Below are 13,273 nucleotides of genomic sequence, written 5' to 3'. Positions count from 1 at the left end.
AATGTGGGTTGTAGGATGAAAGAGACAAATGGATGATGGTGATTGAAAGAAGATGGCATAGCTTCTAGAGAATTCTAAAGTAAAAAACCCATCTAGGTCATTAATGGTAAATGGACGGCTCAGATCAATTTTCCAACTTAGGGTTATAAAAGAACCCAAAATGAAATTAAAATAGGAGACTTCTAAGGTTTGTAAAGAGAAGCAAGCAAGAAAGAGGAGAAAGGAGGAGGCTGAGACACCTCTTCGACATTCCTTGGTGCCTCCAACCCCACCAAAATCCACCGCCGCCCCTCTCCACCTTCTCACAGCCACCTCCATCACCACTAGTCACCTCCATCTCTAACCCAATCCCCATCTCCATCCCCATTTCTCTTCATCTTCCACCATCAGCACTCCCACTTCTCTTGTTCAAAATAGCCCAAACCCATTCCATCATATAAGGACACTCCAAAGATCAATGACTACTACGAACACCATCATCCATCCCCACCGCCTCTCTCTCTCTGTGCCTTTGTTTTAAAAGGAAGAAGAGGATCTCATATATTTTAGGGTTTGAGAGTTAATTTTGTGAAGAGAATGTAGATGTCTAGTTTTAGGGTTTAGAAAATTCATTCAAGGAGTAAGAAGGAGAAAAAAGATAAAGTGTTGCAATAAAATGTTCGAATTTACCGGATAAACGGATACGGATAATATACGAATTCGAACAATATCCGGCGGATACGAATTCGGTAACAAATATTAAATATCCGTCGAATCCGAATCCGAATTCAGATAGTGTATATTGTAATCGAATTCAGATATAGCCATATCCGCTCCGAATTCGATCCGTTTACACCCCTATTTGTGGGTTAGGATCTTCCAGAGGGGGGGGGGAGAGACTTTGAAGATTCATAGGCCTTTTAAAAGATATTTTAAATTGCCTACCACATCTAATTCCTCTTGAGGCTATTTAAATTGAATCCTGGTGAGAAGTGCCTAATTTGAATGGTAGTTATATCAACCGTTCCCCTAGTAAGGCCCTGTTTGTTTTTTATGTTGAGAACCGATTGTGAGTCCAAATCTGATTTACTTACAGGAAGGCTTTGATATTTCTTCCAATAAGAAAATCGCTGTGTGACAGTGGCAGAAACAAGGACTTGTTGGAATGAATGATTCGAGAGAGGAATGGGTTCTTCTTATAGAGGACCACACATGCCTTTTGATTTTGGCCTTCATGGCCTTTCACCATAGCCTTTCATCATGGTTAGTTGTAGGGAATGTGGCTAATTAGAACACCTCTTTCCTTCCCTTATACCAATTACCATGAACATAATGGGATAATCTAGATAGAAAAACTTTTTCTAAACTATACAGATATTTCCTCTTTTCCCGTGTCCTGTTTCTTTGAGAGATGGGTTTTTATAAATATTTTGCACATTGAGCTTTCTCCTGCGTCGATGGATGAGACGTTGCAACATTGGTGGATAATTTTCATCAACTTGAGGTGCGCCATGCCCTTCTTTGTTTGTATTTTCTTACTCTAGAGAGTATTTATATGCATTAAAAAAAGCACCTAAGCGAGCCATATTAATAGTCTGTTTTTGAATTCGAGAGAGTGCGAGTTAATGATTAGCGTTAACTTAACAGACCTTTGAGTGGTCATCGCAAATGATTAGTGATGACCCCGCGTTTAATCTTGGGTCCAATAACCAATTTTGGACTCAATCGTTTCTCAAAATCCAAAACAAAACAAGGCTTAACATTCGATCTTAGTTCGCATAGGACAGGCCTATGGGTTAATTGATTGAGACCACTGATATGGTAAGTCCCGTTGGTTGCATGCCTTACCCAAACATTATATAGTTATGTTGGGAAAGTTGCCTTATTTCCCACGGTGGATGGGAAGGCCAAAATATAAAGTCCTTTTATTAGGGCTTTGGGAAAATCTTGATGTAAGAGGCATCTCTCATACGACCAAGGGTGTGGGAGGCTCACGGTTTGAGGTGTGTCGGCTGCCTCATGGGCGTGAGTGAGAGAGAGAGAGAGAGAGTAAGAGAAAAAGGGAAGAGAAAGAAGGAGAGGAGAGAGAGAAGGGCAAAAAGTAGTGGGCTACCTCTTAGGTTTCTCTTAGGGTTTTTTCTTGGGTTCTATTGTAGGTTTCTCTTAAGTTACTCTTGTACGGTCTTGGGTTTGAGAGAGCAAGGAAAGGGTTGCGGCTTTGTGGGTTTGTGATCAATCTATTGTAATCCTTGTATATTGTTTTTCTCATAGTGAAAGATCGTGTTTCTCGGCCGTGGAGTAGGCTTGGCCGAACCACGTAAAATCTTGGTGTTCATCTTGTGGCTTGTTTGTTATTTTTCTTTTCCATTAAATTTGTGAACGATCGGATCGGATTGCTCGGCAGATTTTCTCAACAAGTGGTATCAGAACTGTCGTAGGCGTGATCGTCGAGGCCGGGTGGATTGATCGTGGGTGTTGTTGTTGATCGCGGTTAGAGCGATCTTTGAAAGTAGAAAGATTTCAAAGAAAAGATTCTCGTTCGAGGTGGAGCACTACACCGTGAAGTGCGGAGTAATATGTGATGGCGGTAAAATCAAGTTATACTCAATTCAACATCGACAGATTTGACGGAAAAGACAGTTTCACCCTACGGCAGATGAGGGTGAAGGACATTCTAGTTCAATAGGACTTGGCTAAGGCGCTGAAAGGAAATGATGGGAAGCCGGAGAAGATGACATATGCATGCCAAGTGTGAAGACATAGAGTCGAAGACGGTCAGCACGATTCGACTATGTCTGACAGATAGCGTTATGTTTAACGTTATGGAAGAAGAAGATGCGCTTAAATTATAGGAGAAGTTGGAAAAGCTTTACATGTCAAAAAGCTTGGCCAACCGATTATATCTAAAGCGGCAATTCTACGGGCTGAAGATGCAGGAAGACGGGGACTTCTAGAACACATTACGATGTTTAACGGGTTTGTGGATCAGCTCCACAAGGTTGATAAAAAGTTGAAGGATGAAGACAGAGCCCTTTTGCTTCTTACTTCACTTCCTAATTCGTATGACAACTAGGTGACGACTTTATTGTATGGCAAGGATAAGATAAAGTTGGAGGAAGTCACGGCGTCGTTCTTATCGAATGAGATGCGGAAAAAACTTATTCTTGGTGTAAATGAAGAGCATGAGTTAGTTGTTCATGGTAGGAATCAAACAGGAAGGTCGTCTGACAGTGGATCTAGAAAAGGCAGGTTAAGATCCAGGGTCGGCGGAAAGGGCGTGCAGTATTACCGTTGCAAGGAATATGGCCACATCAAGCGAGATTGTCCGAAGCGAGCTTACTAGGTTGACAATGGTGCTACGAATACTGTCGTAGCGGTAACGGATGTACATAGCAAAGAGTTTGGAGATGTTCTCACAGTCTCAACATGTAATCACACTTCTCCTCATGATGAGTGGATTTTAGATTCAGGGTGCTCTGTTCATGTATGCTCCAGGAGGGAATATTTTGATACGTTCAAGGAGACAAGGGCGGGTGTAGTGTCTTTGAGTGACGGGTCTACTTGTGATGTCACAGGAGTTGGGACGGTGAAGATCATGATGTTTGATGGAGTGGTTCGTACTTTGGGTGGTGTGGCGTATGTCCCAAAGATGCGAAGGAATCTAGTGTCACTTGGCCATCTGGACTCCATGGGTTGCAAGTTTTCAGCTGCAGGTAGAGCCATAAAAATCACACGCGGCTGTATGATCCTAATGAAATGAGAGAAGTGTGGCGGATTATATCATCTGTCGGGGACACGGTGACTAGTGTTCCTAAGATCTCGATGGTTAGTTGGAAACATAGTGGTAGCGCATGAACGCATATGGTCTCTTTTGTAGTTGGTGCAAAGACAGGTTTTCAGGTTGCAGACGATGACGAGAAGGTGACAGTACCTGCGTTGGGGAGGATGGATCGAGATCCCTCTCCAAGGTTGACAAGGTGAGTCAGCAGGTTGGCAGCTACTCATGTGCATTGGCCGTATTGTTCGAATCTAGAGGAGTCAGAACTAAGGTGATTCGAGGGTGAGTAGCTGGTACTTTAAAAGATGAATGGTGGTTTGCGACTAGGGGTGCAACTTGGGCGGGCTCAATCCGAACCCGACCGGTTCAACCCGGGAAAAAGTCGGGTTGGGTTGAGTTCGGGTTGGACAACCCGAAAATTTTAAATTCTTTAAGCTAAAATCTCGGGTTGGGTAGGGTTGAAGTCGGGTTGGGTCAGGTTTGGGTTGGCAAAAAGGGTTCCTCGGGTCGGGTCGGGTTGAACCTTGTCGGGTTGGAACTCAGGTCGGGTTCGGGTTGACCAAATGGTTGCTCGGGTCGGGTTCGGGTTGGCCTCAACTCGATCTGAGTTGCACCCCTATTTGCGACGATGGCGGACCGGTGGTGACATCAACGGAAAATCTTCAAGTGGCTGGGAAATAAGCCAAGGTGGAGATTGTTAGGAAAGTTGCCTTATTTCCCACGGTGGATGGGAAGGCCAAAATAGAAAGTCCTTTTATTAGTGTTTTGGGAAAATCTTGATGTAAGAGGCATCTCTCGTACGACCAAGGGTGTGGGAGGCTCACGATTTGAGGTGTGTCGGCTGTCTCGTGAGAGAGAGAGAGAGAGAGAGAGAGAGAGAGAGAGAGAGAGAGAGAGAGAGAGAGAGAGAGAGTAGTGGGCTACCTCTTAGGTTATTCTCTTGGGGTATTTTCTTGGGTTCTCTTGTAGGTTTCTCGTAAGTTACTCTTGTAAGGTCTTGGGTTTGAGAGAGCAAGGAAAGAGTTGCGGCTTTGTGGGTTTGTGATTAATCTATTGTAATCCTTGTACTCATAGTGGAAGATCGTGTTTCTCACCTGTGGAGTAGGCTTGGCCAAACCACGTAAAATCTTGGTGTTCATCTTGTGGCTTGTTTGTTATTTTTCTTTTCCGTTAAATTTGTGCACGATCGGATTCGATTGCCTAGCGGATTTTCTCAACAAATATATTGATTGTTAATTTTATGAAGATTTCTATGCTGTTATTGGTTGTTTTTCAGGGATTTCTGTCTTTCTGATTTCTCTCCAATGAGGGAGTGGGCTATTCTCATATAATAATAGTCTCCTTCGCCATGCTAGGCCGTTATGGATTGTATAATAGTCCTCCAAGCCCACGCATAGTGTGGGACTCACTATTGTATACCTCATGTTTTGATGGGGTACGACCCATTATTTTACATCCACGCAAAATGGTGGGCCCACTCACGGGTGCAGTATGGTGGGCCCCGCTATTTGCATGGTTTGGTGAAGAAGGTGGGCCCCACCCATACTAAGCATGAGGTGTAAAAAAATCTAGGAAAAAAAATTCCATTAAAAAGTCTCCAGTGAAAAGGTTTTCCAATAAAAGTTTTTCTTTTCAAGAAAATGAAAGATAATGGAAAGAAACATGTTAGCGTGTGTGTATCAAGTTTCTAGGCAGTTTAGCACAAATCCAATTCTCTTCACATCTTTTCCATGAGAGAAGAGTCACCACGTAGATGGTTAGCGTGTGTGTGTATCAGGTTTCTAGGCAGTTTTGCACAAATCCAATTCTCTTCACATCTTTTCCATGAGAGAAGAGCCACCACGTAGCTGAATTTGTCCTATTCATGTAATTCCTAGAAGGTGACACTTACAAAAAAGAGATTACCTACACTACCATATAATATTTATTTTTTGGGGGATGCTCTATTTCTTTAGACATAAATTGTTGGGCGTTATATTTGTTTTACACCCATTTTACGTTGAAAGAAACAGAGCCGGGAGAAAGAAAAGGGATGGAAAAGCGGTAATTTTTCAGAAAGCAAACATAAACAATGTTGGAAAAGGGGTAAATTAAACATCCCTTCTTGTGCGTGCGAGCTTGGAGAGAGAGAGATGAGAGAGAGAGCTAACCTTTTACACTACAAGTGAGTAGTCTAAGGAAGAAAAAGGGGCCAATATATCATTTTCCTATATATATATGGGACTACTCACGAGCTGGCTGGTTTGAGGTGCGACAGACGCGATGGACCTTAGCGAATCCCTCTATATATGTATATATGTAAAGATAGTCTTTACAAAAGAATATGTGGACACATTTGTAGAGAGAGAGAGAGAGTCTTTATAAAAGAATATGTAGACAGACTTGGAGGAGGGAGAACCTTTACAAAGAATATGTGGACACATTTGGAGAACAAGCCTCGCAACATGTTCACGAATAAGATGGGATGCGTATTTTATAGAGGTAATCTTAGCCTATGTCGCCACCAAGTTGGTTCCACGTACAAAAAATTAATGTCAATGACCCTCTTTGGTTGATGATTTCAATGTAAAAATAGGAAGAGACAAGAATGACAAAGAGCAAAAGCTAAAAGCACTAGGGTCGGATTTGTGTACCGTGCGGGCGTGGCAACTAAGCCTAAGCAAGATAGTGGTGTCTCCATACAAACAACCTTTAAATCCTTCCCCTAGTGAAATCCACCTTGGCCAGCAACAAAACAAAAGCTTCAGTCCTCTCCTCCTTATCCTTTTGCAACTTCCTAACCATTTAAAGAACCTTTTTCTGATATTTCACTATGAATTGATTGGATCGGACGATCCCAACCACCGATCACTAAATCTTTGAATCTTGAACATCAATGATTGATTGGTTGGGATCATCCAAGACTCCAAGTTGGTTTCATAGTGGCTGTCGTCATTTGCCTTTGGTGTACTGTAATGACCTCATCATATTCTAATTTTAGACGACCATACGTTTTTGGGAAATGATATTTACGCCCCTTTTGATCACCAGGGACACCCATTGACAGTGTACATTGCAATCAAAGTCTCTGGATTTTTCTGACATCAAGTACATTAGGCCCCTTTTTGCCATTGATACACTGACATTGGGTGTCCCTAGTGATCAAAAGGGGTGTAAATATCACTTCCCTACGTTTTTTTTGTTAGGGTTTTGGACGAATAAATGAAAACAATAGTACTTTGGAGCCATAATTGAAACAGCCAATGAAACCTTCTTCCTCATGTTGATACATGTGGCACAATGTAAGAGATGCCATGTGTCAAGCTGCGGCATGTCACTCGAAAAACGATGATGCCTGGGGCAGTGTATTTTCCTTCCTGGGTGACCATGGTTGGAGCAATCATTCAAAACATGACACATTCCTTTGCCTCTCCTCTCACGGCATCTTAGCCTTTTCTTAGTAAAATATTTTACTATACGAAGGTTTAGTGACCACCTAAGGATTCCACTTTCTCAAAGAAATTTCATGGAGCTATTAAAGGCCACTAAGTTACTGCACCAACAAACAAAAAGGTGTAGCTAGATTCTAATAATGGCTTGATTGAACACAAGCATTTCTTTGATACCAATGGGTGGAAAGAAGATGTGGGTTTGTTTCAGTTTCAGTTTCTGAGGTGAAGGGGAGGAGGAAGGGAAAGGGGTCTCTCTACCGTAGGTTTCTTTTTTATGATGAAGAATGTTTATAACATGGCCGACGAAAAAGGATCAAGGGGACTTAGCATGTCATGTGTTCTCATCATTGGTAAATAAGTTCTCAACCTTTTCAATTCTAATAACTGCGAAATTATACTTCGACTTGAACATAGAGTTGTCCAGCGGTAGTGGTATGGATCGAATCAGTTTTTCACTAATTTCTTCAAACTTTTTGATTAATTCTGGAGTGACTAAGACCCGGTCAGCTCAGCCGAGTTAATGATTGCCTCATGCAATTAAGTTTTTAACCATAGTTTCAAAACTCCTCAGGGTCATCGTTAAACCACCCAAGTCTACTCCCTTTTGCCTAGGTCGAGTTCTTGTCTGAGTCAACTGAGTACTTGATCGAGTCGCACCAAGTCGACTAGGATTTGCATCTCTTGACTACTATTTTCATCAAATTGAGGGCCTCTTTTGATACTTATAAATTATTATCATATGATATGGAAATGGTTTTGAAGCTAAAGTAAAATCATGTGCAAATGATTTCTATAATAGTCTTTAGAAATGATATAATTAATGGCTTCCAAAGAGGCTTAAATCTTTCCTTTGTAAAATTAAGGTGGTCTTACATGCAAATCACCAATAAGGATCAATTTTGGTGGCACTTAAAGTGCAATTTAGCTTTTTTAGATTTGTTGAAATCAGAGTGCAAGGCGTTCAAGAAATCTATAAACTTGAATCTTGACTCACCCAAAGTGCAATTTAGGTTAATGTTTGACACGGCAGCTTAAAGATTACAATCTAAATAGCCCTAAATTGCAATTTCGGATAGTCCAAAAGCAACCATAATTTAGAATTTGATGGCTAGAGTTGATTTTATGTATAATGGGAGCATTTTACTAGGTGGGTTTTGTTTTGATTGTAGTGGTGGCGAGTGTGGAGAGGTTTGCATACAAGGGCGTGGCTTCCAATCTAGTGACTTATCTGACGGATGTAACGAAGATGAGCACATCTTCTGCAGCCAAGAGCGTAAACAGCTGGTGTGGGGTTACATCGATGCTTCCTCTTGTGGGGGCAATCCTTGCTGACTCTTATTGGGATAGATATTCCACTATCTTGTTCTCGTCTTTGCTCTATGTTTTGGTAAAGATTTTCATTCACAAAACTAGCAATAACTCTTCATTTCAATTATACGAAACTTTACTATGATTGGGTATCGAATGATTTTTCTTCACTTCATCATTTTCAGCTTCCAATCTCAAGCTACTTCAATCTTTTCTGAATAACTAATTAAAGAAGTTGAGAAATGAGAATATCTAGCTATCTATCAATAATATGAGAAATTATATGGTGAATACACATACAAGTCGGTATTGGTGGTACCCCAAGAAGTACCGCCCTTGACATATATTTGATCCAGCAGCAACATCTTTAAAAGTGCGCTTCTGTTGGATCAAATATCAAGGGCGGTACCGCCCGTACTGACTTATATGGGCATCCATGGTCATTAGTTTTCTTTTCATGAATATTTTTGGAAAACTTTTTCCATGAAAATTTTTGGATGGAATTTTTTTTACACCTCATGCATAGCATGATTGCGGCCCACCATTACAACATGTATTTTGATTACACCCATGAATAGCATGGGGGGGGGGGCACCATTTTACACCCAGATGCGGACCCTCCTCTCCCCTAAATCCACTCATAAGGTGGGCCCCGCCATTTTACACCCATAAGTGGGCCCACCATCTCTGTCCAAATCCATGCATAAGGTGGAACCCACCATTTTACAACATGTGATTGATAGGGCAGGTCCCACCAACCATACTCAAACACATGCATCAAGTGGGGCCCCCATTTTGCCTCATGTTTTGACGGGGTAGGTCCCTGCCCGATCTCCGCCAGAGTTCATGCAGAGGGTGCGGCCATCATCTTAATACTAATGTTTTGATGGGGTGGGGCCCATTATTTTACACTCATGCCACTAGTAGAAAATAATAAGTAAATATTGGGGACTGATATTTGCACGACTATGTCTTGTTTTGATCATGGGATGAATCATCTTGTTTTACACTTTTTTAAGGGAGATGATATTTTCACTCCCCCTCAATACACATGCACCCCCCTTATACCATGATTTGACATGAATTGTTAAAGTATAAAAGATAAATAACGCCTTTCTCCAACAGCTTAAGCTTTTGGAGAAGTTGGTAAGTTAACATGGTATCAGACTATCAGGGCCAAAGGTCTCGAGTTCAAACCTCCCAAATAGCAAAAATCCACATGCGATGGTCGGCCCATAGTGGGACCACACGTGCGGAGGAGTGTTAAAGTATAAAAGATAAATAACTCCTTTCTCCAATAGCTTAAGCTTTTGGAGAAGTTGGTAAGTTAACATGAACAGTGGGCAACTTTAACACTTTTTGACGTCAATTCACGTTAAAAGGGGGGCGCTTGCGTAATGTAGGAGGGTGAAAATGTCATCGCCCTTTTTAACAAGCTATCAAAAGATATTATAGTTCCCAAAAAGCTCTCAATACCTAATAGAGAATTTTAAAACATTAAGGTTGTAACTAAGAAGAAGCTAATAATGAGAGAAAGAGGTGCCAAATCAAAACATCAGGGTGAATGTCTCTTAACTAAGATATTGGAAAATTATTATCAAGATTCACACAATACTGATTGTTCTTGCTTTTTCCCACAGGGGCTTGTTGCATTGACTTCATCTGCGCTCTTGTGGGCATGGACTCCTTTAGCCGCTTCTTCTTCTTCCCTCTTCTTCTCCCTCTATTTGATTTCTATAGGCCAAGGTGGGTACAACCCCTCCTTGCAAGCCTTTGGAGCAGACCAATTGGAGAATGAGGCATATGAGCTGCCTCTCAGTAAAGAGGATGAAAACAGTAACAAGAAGAAGAGCTTGTTCTTCCAATGGTGGTACTTTGGTATTTGTATTGGCAGCCTCTTGGGTGTTTCTCTCATGTCTTATATTCAGGATACATTTGGTTGGGGATGGGGTTTTGCCATCCCTACCATTGCCATGTCCGCGTCCATTGGATGTTTCTCTTGTGGTACCAGTTTCTATTTGCATAAGAAGGACAAAGTCATGGATAAGCCTATTGAGACCTTGATTCGAACCGCCAAAGAAGCTGCAAGAAAGATGATGACTGGAAGAACCAGCTTGTCACCAAAGGATGCCGACGTCATTGAGCTCGAGTAAGATTGGTATTTTATTTTATAGAAATCTTGTTTTCTCAAATGCATTGTTAACTAAAATATAAAAAAAAAAACACTTTGGCCATATCTGGCAGCGAGGATTTTTTTTTTTTTTTCATGATAAATTGATGTCTCCAAGTGGTGAGAGAGGAGTAGGGCAGTGGGAGAAAGAAAGAAAATTGAGAGGATAAATGATTGAGATTAGCCTGAGAAGCTAAAAATTAGGAAAAAGTTGATCCTATTTTGAGTAGAGTTTTTTGTTTCCTCATTTTTAGCACTCCTCTTCACTTGGAGACACCCACTTCACCCGCCCTGTCCCTCTCCGGCTCTCCCACCACTTGGAGACATGGATTTATCATGAAACAAAATTCATGTTAGCCTTAGCCAAACGTGCCGTTTATTTTGTTAATAAAATCCGACCCGGCGATGGGTCACATAGAACCGTCGCTAATGCTTTCATAATAGCGAACGGAATTTTATAATCATTACCAATGTGTACAAATGACAACTGAACCAAAACCCGGGGCTATAAAGTGTCTATAGCGATATCATTCATAAAAAAAAAGTGTCTATCGCGATGGAAAATTTTCCATCGCTATAAGGGGTTTTCTTGTAGTGGCTTCGTTAAATGTTGGACATGTGATTTATGTCTATGTTGGACCTGGTGCAAGCATCTCTCTAAACATTCATAAATTTTCTCTAATATTACACAGATATATAGGTATTGTGAAAACCATAGATTTAGGGCAAGAAAGAACACAAACAAACAAATAAATTATATTGAAAACAAAATCAAGAACACGAGATTTACATGGTTCATAATGTAGTGAAGGTGATCCAAGATCTTCCACTCTATGCAATGATTAGCAAAGGTCCAACATACTCAAAAGGTCTATGACCAAGGCCTGATGGGAATCCTAGTATAACAGTTTCACTCAAACACAGAAAATAGAAAAAAAATTATATGACAAAGTTACCCTTATTTTGTGCTTGGGGTTGTTGCTTCCGATGGTACCCCGGGATATCCCCATTACAAAGTTACCCCTATTGTAGGAAAGCATAGGAATGTCAAGGAATATAATTGAAACCTAAGCTTAAGGTCTCTCTGTTGCCGTCCTAAGTCAGGGCTGCCTAGGTATCAAACTAGGTGGGACCCAACGTGGTATGTGACATGTTTAAAGGGCCTACCCTAACTCGTTCCATCAGCCCTGAGGCTTAATTTTGATGTGTTGGTTAAGTGCCTACCCCCACCACACACACGCGTGCGAGCGCGAATGCACACATGTGCGTATCATCATCTTCTAATTTGTCTCTTTGTGGCTTCTAAAATCTCCAACTCTACAACTTCTACTACTTCCCTGTCTCTGTTGTTTCATTGTGTACATGTGTGTGTTTGGTTGTCCTCCTTGCTTGAGTGAAATTAAGCTACATGTACATGAATGCATTCTCTAAGTTCTCGTGTTATTTTTCTTAGCTATAAACAATTGATGAAAGGCCATAATTTAGGAGAATCTAATTCAAGTGTTTTTTTTTTCTAGATTGCAAGATAAGCAGCTTCAAGACAATTCCGATGAGTCAGAAAGCTTGATAAAGTCCTCTAACAATGGGGATACTCCGCACGATGATGCTAAAGCCATATTTAAGCTATTGCCCATTTGGGCAATGCTTCTAATGTTCGCTGTTATCTTTCAACAACCAACGACGTTCTTCACAAAACAAGGAATGACAATGAAGCGAAATATCGGAAGCAACTTTGTGATCCCTCCGGCAACACTCCAAAGCGCCATAACCATCTCCATAGTATTGCTAATGCCTTTATATGACAAGTTAATAATCCCAATTATACGGCTAATCACTCGAGATGATAAAGGGATTACTGTTCTACAGAGGATGGGGATTGGGATGGTTCTTTCAATTATTGCCATGGTTGTGGCTGCACTTGTCGAATCCAAGAGGCTCGAGATTAGTAGAAAAATGGGGATTGGGTTTGATCAATCACAAACACCAACAGTACCTCTATGCATTACTTGGTTGTTACCTCAATACATTCTCTTGGGAATTTCTGATGTTTTTACAGTGGTTGGAATGCAAGAGTTCTTCTATACCCAAGTGCCTAGTAGAATGAGAAGCATAGGGATTGCTCTATACCTTAGTGTCTTTGGGTTTGGAAGTTTTCTTAGTGCCATTCTAATCTCAGTCATTGAGTTGGTCACCAGTTTAAGTGGGCAGAATAGCTGGTTTTCTGATGACATGAGGGAAGCTAGGCTAGACAAATACTATTGGCTTTTGGTTCTGTCAAGTACTATAAGCTTGTTATTGTTTGTAAGCTTGTCTAAGAATTACAGTGGTAGGAACATTATTACTGAGAGCAGTAGATGAACACATTTCTATTGTTTATATATTTGTGGCAGTTCTGTAACCTGTTTTAATTTTATTGCACGTTAACCAATGTTTAAAGAATGTTGTGAAAACAGACGATCTAGGGTTCGATGGAAACATAAACAGAGACATCAGACAAAAAACACAATTGAGAACATGCCATTTACATGGTTCATTACGATATGTGGGGGCAGCCCAACAACTTCCACAATAAGCCAAGATAATATAATGCAAGATACCCAGAACGTC

At 41.0% G+C, this 13,273-nt stretch overlaps 1 protein-coding gene across 1 annotated transcript; it reads left to right on the top strand.

Moving 5' to 3' along the window:
• The first annotated feature begins 6,985 nt into the window (after positions 1–6,985).
• Positions 6,986–13,077, top strand: LOC143879405 (protein NRT1/ PTR FAMILY 5.8-like). Its single transcript, XM_077381780.1, has 4 exons — positions 6,986–7,538; positions 8,358–8,575; positions 10,137–10,645; positions 12,184–13,077. Exons 1-4 carry the CDS (start codon positions 7,463–7,465, stop codon positions 13,022–13,024), a joined length of 1,644 nt encoding a protein of 547 aa, XP_077237895.1. The 5' UTR covers positions 6,986–7,462; the 3' UTR covers positions 13,025–13,077.
• The last annotated feature ends 196 nt before the right edge of the window (positions 13,078–13,273 follow it).

This window comes from Tasmannia lanceolata, unplaced genomic scaffold (genome assembly GCF_043159265.1).
Source record: "Tasmannia lanceolata isolate RefF3 unplaced genomic scaffold, GAP_Taslan_0.1 ptg000006l, whole genome shotgun sequence".
Lineage (NCBI taxonomy): Eukaryota > Viridiplantae > Streptophyta > Magnoliopsida > Canellales > Winteraceae > Tasmannia > Tasmannia lanceolata.
The sequence above is the reverse complement of the archived record's forward strand: the minus strand, read 5'-3'. Positions and strand labels throughout refer to the sequence as shown.